The 19,635-nt window shown below is 35.5% G+C and overlaps 2 protein-coding genes and 1 pseudogene across 4 annotated transcripts in view; 1 reads left to right on the top strand and 2 right to left on the bottom strand.

Annotated features, from left to right (window-relative positions):
- The window catches only part of SF3B1 (splicing factor 3b subunit 1), a 48,308-nt gene extending 42,615 nt beyond the window's left edge, over positions 1-5,693 (bottom strand). The window contains exon 1 of one of the 3 annotated variants that reach the window (XR_004955724.1): positions 5,516-5,693. The gene's annotated coding sequence lies outside the window, so the exon portion shown is untranslated. The remainder of the gene's footprint in view (positions 1-5,515) is intronic. The other 2 variants (XR_004955725.1, XM_036236992.1) reach the window with 2 other exon arrangements.
- A 218-nt stretch (positions 5,694-5,911) lies between these two features.
- Positions 5,912-18,358, top strand: COQ10B (coenzyme Q10B). The gene is made up of 5 exons (XM_016131043.2): positions 5,912-6,103; positions 7,656-7,805; positions 11,513-11,705; positions 15,938-16,039; positions 17,337-18,358. Exons 1-5 carry the CDS (start codon positions 5,982-5,984, stop codon positions 17,502-17,504), a joined length of 735 nt encoding a protein of 244 aa, XP_015986529.1. The 5' UTR covers positions 5,912-5,981; the 3' UTR covers positions 17,505-18,358.
- On the bottom strand, positions 14,472-14,589 carry LOC118613932 (annotated as a pseudogene).
- Positions 18,359-19,635: the final 1,277 nt, after the last annotated feature.

The following is a 19,635-nucleotide window of genomic DNA, read 5'->3' as shown; positions in this document are numbered from 1 at the left end:
TGTGTTGACAGTATCCTTTGATACACAAGAGTTTTTAATTTTGATGAAGTTTAATTTATCTATTTTCTCTTTTGTTGACTGTGCATTTGGTGTCAAATCCAAGAAGTCACTGACAAATCTAATATCATGAATAATTAAATTTGATACCAAAAAATGATGTATATTACAAATTATTCAAATAGTATCCCCCCAAAAAAGATATAAAATAAAAAGCAAAGTCTTTCCTCATCTGTCTCACTCCTCAAAAATTAAGAGTTTTATGTATTCATTGATTAATGTTATACATATACGAACACATTCAGTAGATTACCTAATTTTTACACCAGAGATTCTTAATGGAAAAACTCTTTAAAAAGGTAGAGGTTGGTAAAAATACTACAAAATTACAAATTATTCCAAAAAGGAAAGAGTTCAAGCATAGATACACTAATAAGAATAAACAAGAAGCTTCCTGATAAAAATCAGACTTTAATAAAAGCACAAAAGATGAAAGGAAGCCTATCCAAGAAAAACAAATCGGGAGGTTCTGGGTTAGTGAACATGGAAATTGGGGAGAGCGGCACACTCAGAGAACTTGGAAGCTCTGAGCCCCTTCCCACGTATCTTGCCCTAAGCATTTCTTCCATCAAGCTGTTCCTGAACTATATACTTTTATAATAAACTGGTAATCTAAGCGGGTACTGAGTAAAGATGCTGGAGAATGTGCAATATGTCTATACATATATCATAAAGACTGCCTAGATGAATGGTTTGAAGTAAATAGATCTTGCCCTGAGCACCCTACATAGTAAGCACAGATTTGTTTTATAGGTTTTCTTGTCTTTTGAAGATGCTTGAAAAAACCGAGACGGTATGAGGATCTGTCTCTGGAAACATAAAAACAAAAATGAAGGCATACTCAGCCAGAAATCTGAGTTCTTTGAGACTTGGTGATACGGAAATGGGCAATCAGGGAAAAATACCCTGCTGACGAGAGGGCAATTACCACAGAACTCAGTATACCAAACATGCATATAAAGGACACACGGAGATTTTGAAAATTCTGCACATCCCTTAATAGTAGTCATCTACATAGGTAACACTGATAAACATTTTGTATTCAAACACCAAAGTTGACTGATTTAAAAGTTGATTTACTATTAAGTTTTCTAAAGCTGTACAACTCATTGTATTTTAATTTTTTAGTTTGAGATCTATTTTCTATAACATGATGTTTCTGCATTCATCTATTCTTAAGTTGAAGACCACATAATATACTTCTTACAAATTAAACTCTTAAATGTGAAACCAAGAAATATAAAAGGCAGTAAAACATTCTCTGAATATAGAACATGATCTCAAGTTCTTCTATTTCTTTTCAAGAGTAGAAAGTAGACTTGTACATAGAAAGCTAAAATGTTAATATCTTTAAAGGTTTAACAATATTAGAATGCAGCCCAAAGAATAAACCAAGTCACATAATTGCATTTTAATTAATTAAATCTAGGATTATCTACTGAGCTGCATTTTATTAAATATATTGTTTCCTCTTAAATAAAACTGTCTAAGTCAATCAGCAATGAATTGTCTTGCAGCTATGCAACTTTTTTTTAAAGCTATGTAACCTTTTAAAAATATACAAATTACCAATTTTAAGTGCTGTCAGTGAAAATAACTGTTTTAATGGTTGTTTCTGTTTGTTATTTTCAGGTAATTATTTTATTTTGCTTTGCATCTCCAGTCAGTTTTCTCACATTTGGGTAAAATGTTTAGCAGGTTGTAAACTTTACAACTTATAAAAAAAAAAAAAAAAGTAAAATAAAATTTTCTTGAGTGGAAAAAAGAAATTTAAAAGTGGCAGAAATGTATAAGAATAGTGTAAGAAAGACAACATTCAGTGAACTGAGGCTTATGATAAAATGCTAGGGAAAATAAAAAGGCTTTTGTTTGGAGCAAAAATAATGAAACCAGTTTTGTTGCTTTAAGTAGATTGTTCAACATAACAGAAGACAAAGAGCACTCCTCAATTCATTTGTCTTTTTTTTTTTTCTGTTAAGAAGAATAATCCCATAACTAAAAGGGATAAAGGGAAAAAATATGAGTGAGAGGGAAATGGGCTTAATTTAAATGAGGGGAGGTGACAGTAAGAGACTAAATAACAGCTTTAAGTGAGGGCACATGTCTTGACCTAAACCAACTACATCCCAAATGTCAATAGAACCTGCTAATGCAACAAAAGCACTTTTTATAGCAATCTCAACAAAATGTAGTACTAGTGCGGGAGAACACAAGATCTGAAACCCACACTAAAGAAATAATGTTCACACCCAAAAGAAGACAGGAGAATAGAAACATGTCAGAAGAATTAAGCATGTCCTGTGTGATTCTATGACTTCACTGGTAAAAAACCCTTGAAGTTTATACCTGGTTTCCCCCAAGACATCTCATATGCTCCTTTCCCCTTTACTAATGTTGCTTTGTATCCTTTTGCTGTAATAAATAATATCTGTAAGTACAATATGTTGAGTCCTGTGAATCCCCTTAGCAAATCATTGAACCTACTAGTGGTCTTGGGAACATGGCATGGTGCCTACTTCTTACAGTTACTATTACTTTCTTATCTCACTATCCCCTTTTTGTCACTGCACTTCTCCAATCCCTGTTTAACAAATCCTTATATTAAATTTCCTGTTTAAAAAAAAAAAAAGTGTAATTTTCATGACTGGTCCCTGATTTACAAAGCCACTCAGTAAGGACAAACTGTCTAGTTAATCCTCTTTGATAGCCTGATTGTTAACAGAGACTAACGTCTGTAATAGCGCTAATCTCTTGTAACTCAGTTCCTAATTCAGTCAAAGGTGTTCTTTCAACTAAACATTTCACAAAGATAACCCCTGTAGGAAATCATTGAGCATGCTAGCAAGATTATTAATCAAAAAAGTGACAGTCGTGAGATTATGTTAAATTAAAAACTTGCTTTATTTCAGGAAAAAAATGTATTTAGGTAAAGGTCGTCTTCTGTGGTTAAAATTCATCCTATATTTGTTTTGACTGGAGGGTTGATTAAAAACAATATTAACACAAAGTCATAGCCACCGCTATTTACCCGGACTTTCTGGTTAAATCTATAATCAGGATTCTGAAGTGAGTGAAAGGTTAAAGAGGATTTCATTTGGAAAGATCGCATGTCAGGCAGTATATGTATATTCATATATATATATGTATATATAGTTTTATTATGAAATATTTTAAACATTCACAAAAATGAGACATACTATTATAAATTCTCCATGTACTCACCATCTAGTTCAATAATTATCAACAAATGACTCATTTCATTTCATCCACTTTATTCCTCCACCCCTACAGAATTACTTTAAAGCAAACTATAGACATATTTCACCTGTAAAATGTGTGAATGTCCTCTGAAGTAGAGATTTCAGCCGAATTTCCTAGGCTTGTATATGTCTTTTTATGTTTAGTTTGTTCAAAACAAAATCCAAATAATGCCTCGAATATTTTAAATCTACAATAGTACCTCCCTTCCACCTTCTTTACTTGACATTTATTTAAGAAATTGGATTATTTGTCTTATAGAATTTCTCATATTCTGTTTTTGGCACATTGTATCCTCTTGGTGTCATTTAACATGGTCTTCTATTTCATATGTAAATTAACATTCTAAAAGCTTGACCAAATTCAGATTCAATTATCTGGGCAAGAATATTTACAATGTGACGTTGTTTCAAATATATTTCTAACAGCATAGTTGGTTTTGACTCTAAGATACTGCTTTCTACAGGTCTGTGTTGAGTTTTAATTTACTACTGATCTTTTCATATTGTATAAACAGAACTTTAAACCCTCAGTTTATGGACGCACTATTATCTATTGAAATTAGATCGGAGTTTATCACCTTTAAGCTTATATTATTCTTTTCCTTTGCTGAGAAGTCAAATGAGTACCATACACTGTCATCTATTACAAAAACTCCTTTATTTGCCTTTACTTTTTTTCTTTTAATTGGGAAACTATTCAATTGGATGCCCCAATTCAATAAGTATTTTAATATGTCTGGGATGAGTTGAATGAGAAATGTTTGAATTTAATAAAAGGCCTTATATCAAGTACATAAATACATCATGTATTGTACTGAAAAATACGTCTAGCAGGCCTACTAGTTAACAATACTAATAGTTTGAAATAAAACTTAGAAAGAGGTGGCAGTATAATATCTGTATTTTGTAGGCATCGGTAATCATCGTTTTTTTTTTTTTTAGTAGGATTGTTATATAATGAAAATTTGTTCTAAAGGAAGATGTTACTGGAAATATTTAAGCTTTAAGAAAATAAAGGATTGTGAATTTGAAGGTAATCTGATATAGAATTGTTTGGATGCAGCTACAAAACCACATGACTTAACAAGTACATCCTATATTATACTAAAAAGTGTTTTTACAAACTTTGTAGCCCCGGATTTCAAAACACTCCACAAAGCATCTAGTACAGGATGCCTGCAATGAACAAAGTAAGAGTAGAAAATAACGATCATACATATAAACAGCAGCTGGAATATTTCTGCAAATGTAAATCAGATGGAGTCACTATTCTGCCCTTGACTTAGAATGACTTCCCTTCACACCTAGAATGAAATCCAAAGTTAGTTCCAGGACCTCCCAGGCTCTCTGATAAAGCCCTCACTACCTCTGATCTCATTTGCTACCACTCTCTTCCTTGCTCACTGTGATCCAAAGCCCTTGCTCTTCATAAAACTGGGCAAGGTTGTTCCTGCCTGGGGCCTTTGCATTTAATGTTCCCTCCGCCTGAAGTAACTTTCCCACAAATATTCACAGAATTCACTTCCTCAGTTCATTTTGGCCTTTATTCAATTTCACCTGGTCAGAGGCCCACCTGACTACCTACCCTATATAAAATAGTACCTCACCTCACCCCTCTTCATCTCCTTACCTGCTTTACTTTTTTTCTACAGCACATGATTATCTATTATATACTGATTGATTTCCCCCAGTAGAACATAAGCTGTGACGACACTTTGTTCACTTATCCAGCACCTAAAACAACAAAGACTAAGTGCCCCCCAAATATTTGTTGACCACATTCAATCGACAATTTCATTTACTCCTCAAAACTGTATGCAATAGGCAGTACTGCTATCTCGTTTACAAGGAACTATTAAGTACAAAGGTTAAATAAGGACCTGGGAACAAAAGGATGAGAAAAATGTCGGGATTTTGATTCCTGAAATAAGTGAATCGAAGCAAAGTTGTCTGGTTTGTACGGAATAAGGGAAACCCGAACTATACCAACTACTGGAACACCAATTGAAACATTGGCCACACAGGAAGAAAGCAAATAGAACCCAGTCTATTCCCTAAGGACGTGAGGGCAACCTTATGCTGCCCTCACAACCCCACGGGGAGAGCACCACAGGTACTGTATTAGACAATCATTAACAGCAAGACTGACTGCCGGACTTCACAGCCAGGAGCGATGGCGGGTCCGGCTCAGCACTCACCGGTTTGGACAGTTACATAATTAACACTGAGAACATCCGACTTCCTCTCGCCCCAGGGCTGCGCTCATGTGCCAGGCCTCGCGACGGAAAAGCAGCGCCTAAGAAAACCGCGGCGGTTGGCGAATTCCAGCACCAGTTCCAGAGCGGGAGGTGGGGGTGAGCCGTCACCGTGAGTTTTGCGTAAGGCGCCGCGCCGCGCGGCGAGAACCAGAGGCCGTCCAGGGGCGGGGGAGTGTCCAGAAGGCCGGGCGCTCCCTCTGATTGGCGAGCAGGATGACCAGCTCGTTTACGCTCGGCTCTACGGTGGTGGGAAGGTGCGTCAGCTCTCTGCACTCGGGCAGGAAGGGGCGTGTCTAGCAGCTCAGGGGGCCTACTGATTGGCTGAAAGGCACCGGGGCCCCCGCCGGGGACGGGCGGTGCTGTGGGTTTGATCCCGGAGGTGGCGACCGGCTTCAGTGAGGCTACAATGGCATCTCGGACCGGTCAGAGCGCCCTGAAAAAATTAGTTTCGGTCTCGGGATGTCGTCCAAATTTGACGGTAGCAGCTGGAGTACCAATTTCAGCGCAGGGGCCCGCGCGGAACGTCAGGTAAGAAACAACCTGGTCGCCGCGACGTGGGTAGTTTTCCGCCCCGGCCTGCTATGGGGGGACACCCGGGGTATATTAGGTGAGGCGGAGCCGGGCCCAGATTGTTTTCGAGTCTCTGGAGGGGGAGGGTCTCCCAAGTTCAGCATTTGAGGGACTCAGGCGCTGCCCTTATTACGTAGGACGGGAGACTTGGCTACCTCTCCCATACGCCCCGTCTGTGCTTGCCTCACTGCCCTCGCGAGAGGCGGGGAATCATCGGCCAAGCCACTTTGGAAGCAACTCCGAGTCCCGTGCCTTTGGTTAAAGTTTTAACTTTGTGAGCAAGGTTGCGGGCTGCTGAGAATGTGGCTTGGCTGTGGACCCTCTTTTGTGCCGCCTACGCAGATGGCCAGGCGTGCTTTCCCAGTTTCTGGTACTGGTCTTTGCCCTCCCCCTATGGTTCTTATAAAACTATACTTAGTGGACGTGGGGCACTTGGATTTTTTTTTCTTCAAACGTACAGGTCCTGTAACCTTGAACCAGAGTCTGCCTTCAGTTTTTCTGATTGGTTTCTTTTCGGTGGGTGGGGGTGAAGATGGACGCTGAGACATGAAGAATTCCATACTCCCACTATTTAGTTTCCTTTTATTAATGACGTAATAAATTATGCTGGAAAATTAATGTTAGTGTTTAAAATGAAATCAGTTGCAAACGATATGGGATGGAGGGAGAGAGCACAAATCTATTTGAACTCCAGGATATTTAGATTCTACGAAAAAAATTTTAAATTCCAACAAGACAGCCAACTCATCCTTTTAGGCAAGTATTGGTTGAAACTGAAATATAATCATCTCATATCGTTTATTCTTGCTTTAGGAAATAACCCGAAAAAGTAGTTCCAAGCAGAACATATCCTATCGTGCTTCAGATCTGCTAGTGTTACTCTTATAAAATGGTGGTTTGCAAATATACAAAATTGTTACTTTCGAGAAGACAAGTACGATTCCTTTAGTAATATAATTAAGGCTTTAATTCTAAGATAAATATGTGTTTAGAATAATGAAGAAGGAGGGAATTTATGAGTCAATTGCAAGGCAGAAGCATTAACATAGATTCTGGCCTTTATTAGAATTATTAATAGGTAATATAAGTAATTATAATATATAATATTTTTATAAAGTATTTATGTAATCTAGTATTTGAGGTGTGAATATTCTAGCAAGTGTAAGGCAAGAATATATTATAACACATGACTATAGACTGAAAGCCAATTTTTTGGGAGAGATTTCTTTTGTGCCAGAAGCCTCTAACCGTAACTGTAAGGTTTTATTTTTAGTTTTCTCTAGGGTGCTTAAGAAACTTGTTTGTGTGTGTGTGTGTGTGTGTGTGTGTGTGTGTGTATGTGTGTATGTTTTATGAATATTGTAAAGTTGCAAAGCCTTCTAAAGTCTGATAATTATTTTACAATCTGTACAATTTGTGTTTGCAATCAGTAATTTGTTTACAATCTATAATTTGTATTTCCTCTTAATTTTCACTATCATCCTAAATCAAGTAATTTTTGTCTTTTTAGATATTTAGCTTCCTGTGGTATACTGATGAGCAGAATTCTTCCACCACATACCTCAGTTCTGCCTAAGGGGATATATGCAAGAACTTTCTTCAAAATTGCTGCACCATTAATAAACAAAAGAAAAGAATATTCAGAGAGGAGAATCATAGGGTTTGTATATAATGCTAGTTCTACTAAAAGAGCACATTCACAATTTTCCGTAGAGTATCATGCTTCTTTTTTTCTGGATTCTGTTCTTAAAGACTTAAGCTCTGGTTTTCCTAGATTGGCCTTTCCATAGCCCTTGCTGTTTTATAAATATTCGTTGAGTGTATATAACTATATGTTAACATTATAGGATAGATTTGAACCTTGAAATGTAAAGTAAATAAGTAAACTGATTATGGCCTGCATTTTTGTACACTGTCCTTTTCTATAGTGGCAACATTAGTGATATATTGGTCCAAATATGTTTATATAGCTCCCTCACACACATACATAGATAAATACATATAGACATAATAAGAGGCTCCTATCATCTTGAATAGATGTTGGCAAACTGTAAAGGATCAGATAGTAAATATGTTAGGTTTTGTGCACCTACTATCTCTGTTGCAACTATTCAACTCTGTCATTGTAGCCCAAAATTAGCCATAGACAATATGTAATAGTGGGCATGGCGGAGTTCTTTTGTTATTTACAGAAACAGGCATTGAGCCAGGTTTGGTCCCTGATCCGGGGGTATATGTAGCAGAGGATAGAGACTCTGCAATTGCAAAACCAGAAATATAATATCCCTTCATATGGGAATTTCTACAAGAGGGTCTTAATTCCCAATTGGCCATTAAATATTACATGAATTCTTGTAAAAGTGTATTTCATTCATTTTATTTCATTTTTTCCTTTATGATTTTTCCATAGTAAAGGACTTTTAGGAGACACATAACTTTTACTAAATTTACTTTTATTGCTAGCTAGTCACTGTATTAGTTAAGGTAATGCTATCAACTATATAGGTAAAACCCAAAAGTTTATTTTTTTCTCAAGTAAAGTTCAAGTGTGTTTTCCCAATCCATGGGCAGCAGTCTTCTAAGTAGTGATTAAGGAATCCAGGCTCCATCTGACTGGTGACTTTTGTAATTCCTTAGTGGTCAGATTCTCTTAAGATAGTCCTGCTGCTTAACCACATTGGCCTGGAAGTGTCACATGGTACTGGCTCTTAGATATTGGCAAGAACTAGTCATGTGACCCTCTCTAAATCCAAGGTGGGGAGGGCTGGGAATTGTAGCCCCTAATGGGCAGCTGCTTCCCAGCAAAACTACCAAATAAAGGGAGCACAATGCTTTGGATGGGTAGACATCTTTGCCACAGCTGGTATCTGTTAAAAAGAGAAATGGCAACTAAAAGGTAAATCAAATAGTGAATTGGTCTGCTTTACTTTTAAATCACTAGTAATATCCTCTTTTTACTGTGTATCTGCCACTTGACAGGCACTGTTGAGTGCTTTATATTGTTTCATTTAATTCTCACAATAGCCGTGTGAACTAGGTATTGTTATTTCCATTTGAGAGATGAGAAAACAAACTCAGATAATATACATTAATTGTCATGATTCCAAACCTTATTTTTCCTACCATATTTTACTTATTCTTATTTACTTTATTATTCTTTCTCATGCTAAGGTTCTTTTTATTACAAATTGGTCTTATCCATTGATTATCTTATTTTTCCTTCCCCATATTTGACATAAACATAACAAAGCTACCGCTTGTTTATTAAGCATTGTATATTGTGCCGAAACTTTTATTTAACCCTCAAAAAAAGGTTATAGGCATATTTTTCAATTATGGATGAAGAAAGTGAAGTGAGAAGTTAAGCAACGTACCCAGGGTCAAATGACTTACTGTATTTTAGAGTTGATATTTGAACACAGTCTTTTCTGATTGTAAAGTCTATACCCTTGACTACTATGCTTTAGTACTTTCTTAATCTTCGTAGACTGCTTTTATGGCAATTAGCTTCCACGCTACAAGGTTTCAAACTTTTTCATGGGACTAAAAAAGTATCTGAACACCTGGGGAGGAGGGTAGGCTTCTCTCCCACCTCCTGTGTTGTGGGCTTCATTTCATGATTATAAAGATTAATTTAAACATATATAAAGAACCGTTCTGTCATGTTCAAAAAATGCCCTTTTGTAATTTAGATTATGATTGTCTATATTAATCATTTTTGAGATGAATCACATTTTAATAATGTTGAGTCTTATAACAGTAATATATATTTGGCTCTTATTATTCAGGTTATCTTTTATATGTATGCCTACAGTGTTACTATTGTTTGATTTTTCATTTAATCCCTTAAGTTTTTTTGTTGACTTTATTTCTAGATCTTTTGCACGGTTTTCTAACTGGTTCTTATTAGTATAGAAAAGATTAATTTTTATATATTTTATAACAGGCTACCTTACTGAATTCTGAATTGATTCTCTTCTTAATTGATAGTCATATTACCTGCCAACTGATAATTTTACTTAATTCTTTTTCATTCAGATGCTTCATATTTTCAGAACAGCGTTACATAATGATGATAGCCAGCATATTGATCTTATTTCAAACTCTGATGGGACCGCTTTTGTTATTTTACCATCTGTGGAGAGAATCATATAGTTTCTTTTGGCTAATATGATTATAATAATATAATTCTTAGTAGTAAATCATCCAGACATCTTTAAATGAGTTACAGTTGGTTGTATTTTTTTAATATTGCTGAATTATGTTTGCTGATATTTTACTTAGAATTTTTGCCTCAATACTCAAAGGTGATATTGGCCTATAAAGTTGATTTTTTATGTTTGTCAGATTTGGGTTGTTATGATGTTATGCTGGCTTATGAAAATATTGAGAATGTTTTTTGCTTTGTGTTCTAGAATAGTTTCTTTTTTAAATTACAAAAATATTACAAGCTTGTATAAAAATGTAATGGTATAGAAGTATATATACTAAAAAATTCTATCTTTACTCCTACTTCTTTTTCCTGAGTTCACAACTGTTAATTGTTTAATCTGTATCCTGGAAGGACTTTTTTTTTCCCCGCTCTTTCATTCACCGTTTCCATCCCTGACCAACCACCCCTGACCAACGCACGTTGCTGTCTCCCCTTAAGAACTGGATCTCTGAAGGCAGGGCGTCTCCTCCCTTGCTCTCATGGCATGCACCCGGTGTGCTTCGGGGACCTGGAGCACCTGGGGCCTCTTCCAAGACTTTTTAAATATTTTCTTGACAGACATTCTATTAACATAATAATTATTTTAGAAAAATAAATAGCGAATGTTTAAAACTCAGGAAATACAGTACTTACAATTTTTCTTCAGTAGATAATAAAATTGTACATATCCTATCTGCTTTGTAATGTACTTTTTTATATAACTATTTCGTAAACATCTTTACTCTAAAATATATATTTGATAAAATATATATCTGATACAGAGTTCCATAGTGTCGGTGTACCAGAAATTTATTAATCTTATTATAGTAAGCATTTATTAACGTCTGCCAACAGATAAACATTTGGGTTTATTCCAGTTTTTAATTTTAATCTCACAATTTTTAAATGCTAGCCAATAATTAAAATTGTAGAAACCACATATGCAGGTCAGATGCAACTTGTCTGCCAAATTATGATCACTGTATACGTATATGTAGCTCTCTTATTTTCTGTGTTGCCTTGAAGTCATTCATTTCAGAATGTTGTTCAACATGTGTGCCAAATGAATTATTGCTTTATATACAACAGGTTTTACTTATATTTAATTATAGCATAGGTAAACCATGTAACTAAATACAGTTAACATTTCTCCTTTTTTTAAAAAAAAAAAATAGATACTTTATGCAAGAAATGTATGATGTCGTATCAGGAATGGAGGATTACAAGCATTTTGTTCCTTGGTGCAAAAAATCAGATATAATATCAAAGAGATCTGGATACTGCAAAACACGATTAGAAATTGGGTTTCCACCTATATTGGAGCGCTATACATCAGTAGTAACCATGGTGAAACCACACTTGGTAAAGGTAAGATTTGTTTTCTGTTTTTAAATATTTTCCATATTTAAATATTATATCAAATGCATTATAATAGCTTTAAAAGATTTCCCTGAAACGAGGAGGAAGAAAAACCCATTTGTTATATTCCATAATTGTTTCATTTTATATTAACATTCTTTTCAAATATAAATTTGATTAACATATGGAAATGAGAAGGTTTTTTTTTCCTTCTGTTGAAGAATAGTGACCCGCAGGAAAGGTTGGGCCACACAGTGAGAAATGTTTTAAGTTAATCTTTGCACTATATTTTTTTAAGGTTAAGGAAGGGAAAGTTGTGAGAGGATGAAGAAAGGTAGAAAAGATACAAGTATGGAGAGCATAAACATTATTGTGGTTGTCCTGCCATGTACCAGGTATTGAAATGCCAGGTACTGTTACATGCATTATATCACTCACCCTTGTCAGAGGAGGGTACACATAGAAAATGTATCCAGACTGTAATACACTAAAAGGCAGAATTCCATAGATTAATACTCATTTCTTTTGAATTCCTAGAGTATGGTGACTGAAGACTTCTAAAGCTGAGTTGTGTTCTGTGCCCACGGGATTTAGTGGTGATGTCATTTTTTGGTAATTGGCTAGAGCTCAATGCTTTTGTCAGCTCTTTGTCGGGCATTGAAGGAAGTGCAACTCTCACACCAGAAAGAAAACACTGTCCAGTGAAACTAAGACCTTGGAGTCTACCCTAGTCACACTCCCAGAACTTCGACTCCTCTTGAAAGGCTGCATCCTAATGCAAGACTTTGCCATTGAGTGTTTTCACCTGATTGCCTCATAGTTTTTGAGTTTTTACATACTGTATGGCACAGTCTCTCTTATAATAGTTATAATTTAAATACCTATATATTGAGTTATTTCTAGTGCTTTACTTGAATTATTTATTCTTCACAGCCGTCTTTTGAGATTCAAATGTTGTTATTCTTCATCTTATAGTTGAGCAAACTAAAGAAGAGTTAGATAACGTGCCCAAGGTTACACAGCCAAGACTCTAGTTTAGTCTTTCTGATACTATAATCTTAACATTTTTCCATTCCTTGACCTCAGTCTCCTACCATTCAAACTCTTATAACGCAAATCTTAAAATATTATGAAGTGTCTAACTAAAAGAACTCTAAAAAAAATTTCATTTTCTTTCCCTGGCTTTTTTCCTTTCTTTGGCTTCTTAACACATACAGAAATGAGCCTATTAATCCCTTAATCCCTGACACACACTACACTTAATGTTCAGGCAGTACCATACATCTTAAAGTTCCATGAATGCACGTTACAGTACTTACTCCATAGCCTTTGCCTTTGCATATTGTTCACTCTTCTTCCTGTGATGAACTTAACTCCTTGCCTATTAATCCTGCAAATTCCAGATGTCTAGTGTTGCTTTTTCCCTTTTTTTTATATAGATAATCAGTCCCACCTCAGTGATTCCTCTGGGCTTTGTACATGTTCTATGTATCTTTTAACACTGTAATATTATTTCTTCAGCTGTATTTCTCCTTGACAAGATTGAGCTACCTGAGGGAATAGGACATCCTTTTTTTCATCTCTGTATTCTTAGCACCAGTACAATAGTGGCAGGAGTCATGATGGCTCTTTGCTTATGAAGAGCCATCTCCCTGCTATGTGCAGATCCAGAGATGTTCGTAATCTCAAGAACTTTCAACACAGCCGAAGAGGGAGGAAACCGTATTAGAAAAAAAAAGTCTTCATAATAACATTTCTTAGATGATCATTGCTATCTTGAGTATATGAGGTTTAGGGAAATTAAGAACTTTATATAAATTCACACTATGTGTCCGATTCCAAAATTATTTGTCCATTAAAATAAGCTGCCTCGCTTAATGTGCTGATTTATTGTTTAAAGATATATTTGAGAATAACAGCTATATATGCTCAGTTTTCAGTTGTCTCTGCGTTCAGGTTCTGGATTTTATTACCCAATACACAAATGGAACATACAATAAAAATCAACCAGGGGAGGAGCAAAAGCCATGTGACATTTTCTGTGGATTATCAGCTGTCCCAAATGTGCCTGTAACTAAATGTGGCAGTTATTTCTAGTCTACATAAATCTGTAATGTCAAGAAGCCCTTGAAAATTTTCAGCAGATTTAATAGAGGCAACAGTTCAGTGAATCTTACTGCCTAGTTTACAACATAAACATTTTATATGGCATAGTCTGTATAGTCAGGGTCAGTTCAGTCAGAACAACCAGTTGTAGGTCATCATCATAACACCTCTACTGTGTTCAGTATCTCTGCTGTTAGGAATGAGATCTTCGGCAGTATTGTCCCTATCAAAATGTACTAGTGAAAATCTGTGGGTCCTTGGGCTAGATTATCGGTATGAGTACAGCATTGCCACATTTTGTGAAAAAGGAGTCAGAAGAAGGTATATATTGAATTGAGTATTCCTAGCAGTTATTTCTCCTTCATGGTTAAATTTCCATAAATTTCTTATGTGATTGTAAAGGGTAGAAAGTATTATCTTAAAGTTGGATAACTGAAATAGTAAGATTTTATTATAGACTTTTGATGCTCTTAAAAATTAGATGGCCATTATTGAACTACATATGAAGCCAAACTCTGAAGAAAATTTTTACTTCACCCCAGTGACCTAGCATAATGTGACTAAATTCAGTTATTAAAGTAGTGAGTATTTAGGTGACTATTTTTTTTCCTGTGCCTAAATAAATTTTAAGGCATTCACTGGTTTCCATTTTAAAAATTAATTTTTTTATTCCTACAGCACCTGGTCTTCATAGGTGGTCTCCCATCCAAGTACTAACTAGGCCCGACCCTGCTTAGCTTCCAAGATCAGATGGGATCAGGCTCGTTCAGGTGGCATGGCCGTGGACAGAGCACTTCTTTGTAAATGATTGTTGCAGCATGGATGCTGTTGGTCTTTGTAATAATTCTGGCATGTTACCTTGATAATTGATTCAAAAGAGTTTAGGTTAAGAAGAAGTGAGGAATAAATGGCAAATAGAATTTTTTTTTTTAACTCTTTAGCTCCCAGTTTGAACTATCTGTGGAGAGATCCAGGTATAGTCAGAGAAATTCTATAGTTAGGGCGGTTATAGCTGGGGACCAAAGAGTGACTCTGTTTACTTTGGGAAAAATGAGTTTACCTATGCAAGTCCTTATTTTGTTAACCTATAGTGTATAGCCTCAGAGGAGGGACAGTGTGAACTCTTGAGGGAATAAATTGTCAAAGAGAAAGAGATAGAGAGGCTTGATCATTTATTGGCCCCAGGATATGCCAAAAGAACTGAAAAACTTAAGGATTAATTGAGGAAGGGGGTGTGGACTTTGAAACAGAAATTTAAAAAATCATCTGCTGCTAAGGGAAAGTGATATGTATTCTTAAGGTCAGTTGTCTATTAGTATAATAAGGCCCAGATAGCATATTAGGTTAATAAATAAAGAAGCTGAACCTTATTCAATGCGATAACCCATTCTAGCAGTAAACTAATGACTATGGTTCTGGTTACGATTTTTCATACTTCAGACGGTAACTAATGGGTCTCAGCATTTTTTTAATAATATACAATGGAAAATATTAAGATGCACTGCACATAGTATCACTAAGTATTGTATTTCGCATGTTCACATACACAAACATGATCACTAAAGAGATTAGAGGTTAGGAAGTAATGGGTCAGGCACAAGAGTCAGGGTCAGACTTTCATAAAAACAAACTATAGAGGCCTCTAGAAATAAAGAATAATGAGTAAAGGAAATGATTGATAAGAGAAAAATCTTTGGGTAGGAAGGAAGAATTATAGAATTGTGGCGGGGATCTGTTCCACATACCTAAGATAGGTATTATACTCACTTTGCAGACTAAGGAAATATAGCACAGGAAATTAACTTGTTCAGGATCACTTATAAGTGGCAGAGCTGGAAATAAACTTCTAGAAAATCACTTTGTCTTGCTACTGGAGGAGATGACTCTAAGTAGCATAGTGGATGATAGCAGTGGAAGAAAGAATAGCTGGCAATCTTGAGGATCCCAGGAGAAAATAAAATGGCTTATATTGGCAAGAAGTCACTTCCTAATACCAAGCTAAAACTGAGATGTTTTCATCACCTGTGGTCTGACCTATAAAAATATTTACTTTTTAAAGAAGTCATCCTCAATTGTAGTTGCTGGACAGTCCAAATGGTATTTTACTGTGGTTTTATTTTTTCATTTTGTTCTAGGCATCCTGTACCGATGGGAAGCTTTTCAATCATTTGGAGACTGTTTGGCGTTTTAGTCCAGGTCTTCCTGGCTACCCAAGAACTTGTACCTTGGATTTTTCAGTAAGTCTCTCATAAAGCCCATGATTTATTCAAAATATCAGGTGAAGTTGGTAAAGAAGAAATAATCTAATAGAAACCAGATACCATAATTAATAATCTTACATGCACAGTGATTACTGAAAGACAGTTTTTAAAAATCTCAAATTTTTGAATATTGAATGCCTTTTTCTACGCTAACTTTTAAGAGAGAACACTAATGAGTCTTTTACTGTTCTGTTTCTTGAAACCTGGAATAGTCAGTCATTCCTTCTCTCTTTTCTAATTTTGATAAGTCCATATATTGGAAGACACACTCTAACTTTACTAATAATTTAATAACAGCTTATTAACACCAAATGAAATCTACATGTTGGTCAGCATCTTTTGATGCAGAAATAAAGTGCAAAGGGGAAAAATGTTTTAGAATCTAACAACTAAGGTATTTTTTTATTCATATCGCCTTAGCTATGGAAAACTTAAAGCCACTTGAGGCTTTTTATTTGCCAGCAGATAATATATGTATTATGTCTGTTTGCAACTCAGGTGTTACATTTTAAGAAATGGTCATAATTTTGATTAAATTGCTATATACTGTTGTCAACTCTTGAGTTGCTTTCATTAAAATATTAGTAGACATTAATGGGACAGTTGTGGAAACTTGAATGAGGCCCATGTAGATTAGATAATAGCATATTATCTAGTAGATAATATGTAGGTTAACTCCCTCTTAACTTTCTGTGTGATGGATACATGAGAAATCTTTGTATTATTTTTGTAACTTTTAAGTTAGTGGATATTGGTCCTTAAAATACTACTTCTCTAATCTTGCTTTGAATTCAGCTTTGAGGGGATATAAAGTTCTAGATCATTGTCTACTTCAAGATTGAACCACCTACCCTGTTTTGTGGATCAGTCTCATTTTTCTGCTGCTACTTCTCATGGGAATACCTATCAGAAGGATCACTTCCGTATTTCCTTTTGGGAGGTAGGATTGATCTCAAAGGAGCCCATTAATAAGAAGCCAGCGTGATAAATGTGTTCAGGGCAGCCTTTTCCCCAATTTTTTTTAACTTATAAAAGCAGACTCTTTGCCTTAAAATGAGATTTATTGGCCTTGCTTACTTGTTTATTATGCAAGCAGTTGTACTTATTGCAGTAAATAAGACACTCTCATCTGAAAGGTGTTAAAAATCTCATCTAGATATTCCCATAGAGCTCTGCCTTAGATGCTAGGCCAACCAGCCCATTTCACAGTATGAATATCACTAAGTAGAGATTTAGTAAAATATCTTTCTAAATTATTAACATTTTCCTACAGATTTCTTTTGAATTTCGCTCACTTCTACACTCTCAGCTTGCCACATTGTTTTTCGATGAAGTTGTAAAGCAGATGGTAGCTGCCTTTGAAAGAAGAGCATGTAAGCTATATGGTCCAGAAACAAATATACCTCGGGAATTAATGCTTCATGAAGTTCATCACACATAAAGGGAAAAAAGAATTGTAACTGGTCATCTACTTGTAACTTTAGTTTATTCATTTTCAGAACGTGCTTTTATCATTTGCTTTCAGAAGTCAGAAACCATTTATTCAGCCCATAAATCTGCACTGTTGAAAGTGTGCACTTGGAATAGAGAACCATGTGTACATACAAGTCAATCAAGTGTAATTCAAAGTAATGGTATATTAGCATATTTACAATAATAGGATGTCCACTATTGCTAGAATGCTAACATCACTCTTCTGAGCAGAAATTGCAACTGTAAATTTAAACCTTTTATCATGTTATATGAAAGAGGGTAGTTGAGATACCCAGTATGTATTATATTAACCATATCACGTTTAAGTTATTAAATTCAGACTATTTATAACTTATTGTCATAGGGCGTGCCTCATGCTATTTGAGCAATCATCAGATATAGTAAAAACTTTGACTTAAAAATACTGTTAATGAAGGCTCCCTTGTACTTTTCTTATTTTTAAATTGTTCTGATGGGTTGTAGTAGATAATTCAATGCTGTAGTGAGGTTAGCTCTCTGATAAACTGAATATTTTTTTTTTGGTGAGTGGTCCAGGGCTTTAAACTAGTTTCCTCATAGTTTACAACCCTCTCCCACTTACTTTGACTGCTCTTTCAATAATGCTGATTGTGCGTCAAATTGTATCTATAACAATGGGAACACATGAAGTTGGTTGATGTCTCCAACACCAGGTGCATCTCTCCCTGTTTTCTATTTATTGTGTGTACTCACTTTCAATAATGTATTTCAAACTGATATTTTTGTAAACAAATCAATGTAAGGACCGAAATGGTAATAAAGTTAATTTGTTTATTTTTTGTACAGTTCTTTTGGTTATTGAAATCCTCAACAACGCTCTCATATTACCCTTCCAATTACAGTGCTAACTTTATTTCCTCAGATCCATAAGGGACCTCAGTATTTCCCTACATAAATGCATGTTTGCATCAATTTCTTGAATAAATCTGTTTTGAGTACCTGTTCTCTGCCAGATGTGGTGTCTCCAGTGAAAGACTCACATAGGCCACTCACATGGAGCTTGGTTGTGCCTTCACACAGGTAAAACAGTATATTTCCACTTCAGATGAGGTATCTCCCCAGAGCATAAGTAGTTTGTATATAAATTTGTATCTTTTAAATAATGTTTTTTTAAATAACAAAGACCCAGATATTTTCTTTTTTCCCTGTACAGTATTATTTCTCTTGTTGGAAATAAGAACCTGTACTTTACCACTACTCTTAAAATGCCATAGGTAAATTCTTAGGTTCAGAATCTAACTTAGTGATTAGAATATAATTGGGCTGGTATTATGATAGCATGTAATTGGTATTTGGGTGAGGAAACCCAAAAATACCCAAATATTGCTTCGATCTAGGCATCTTTGACCCATGAGGTTCCCCAAGTATGTATGGTCAGAACCCAGGTCCCAATAAGTGGTAGAGACAGGAAACAAAGCCAAGCATTCTGGCTCCAATATCTATGCTCTTGTGTTTGCTTTATCTGCTACATCAGTCTGGAGGCCTTGCATAACCTGTGGACTTAAAATTTGGCAGCTATGCTTTAGTAAAGGGAAAACGACACCACCTTTATAAATTTTTCTTGAATTGACATCTGGTCAATGGAATCAAGAAGACTTGAGATGAGACTACTAAGTAATACTCTCTTTCTGTGGAAAGAACTTGGAAGAGAAACTTCTCATCCTTGGTTTTTGCCTCACTGAGGACATGAGGTTTGCAGCTATACCTGCCATGTTTTCACAAAGAGGGAAGAGACAGTTATTCCAAAGAAGCCAACTCAAAACTCTTTAACATCAGGGGTTGAATAAATCAGACATGTAGGTGTCAGCTTTGCACTTCTGGTAGTGTGAAATAACAGATTTCTAGTGTTTAAGTCATGTAGAGTTATTCAGTTACTCTCAGACACTCCTTTATCCACTCTAGTCAGAACTGGTTGATCTCTAGGCTATTTTGTAGCTGTAATCCTAGGGCTCCCCTGCAGTCACCCTAGGATTTCTCTTTGGAGTTCCCTGTTTCCTAAATCTTTTGGTTTCCTGTTTTTTAAATTTACTTTCAAAATACTGAGGAAATCCTCTAGTAGA

This window comes from Rousettus aegyptiacus, unplaced genomic scaffold (assembly GCF_014176215.1).
Source record: "Rousettus aegyptiacus isolate mRouAeg1 unplaced genomic scaffold, mRouAeg1.p scaffold_m13_p_2, whole genome shotgun sequence".
Lineage (NCBI taxonomy): Eukaryota > Metazoa > Chordata > Mammalia > Chiroptera > Pteropodidae > Rousettus > Rousettus aegyptiacus.
The sequence above is the reverse complement of the archived record's forward strand: the minus strand, read 5'-3'. Positions and strand labels throughout refer to the sequence as shown.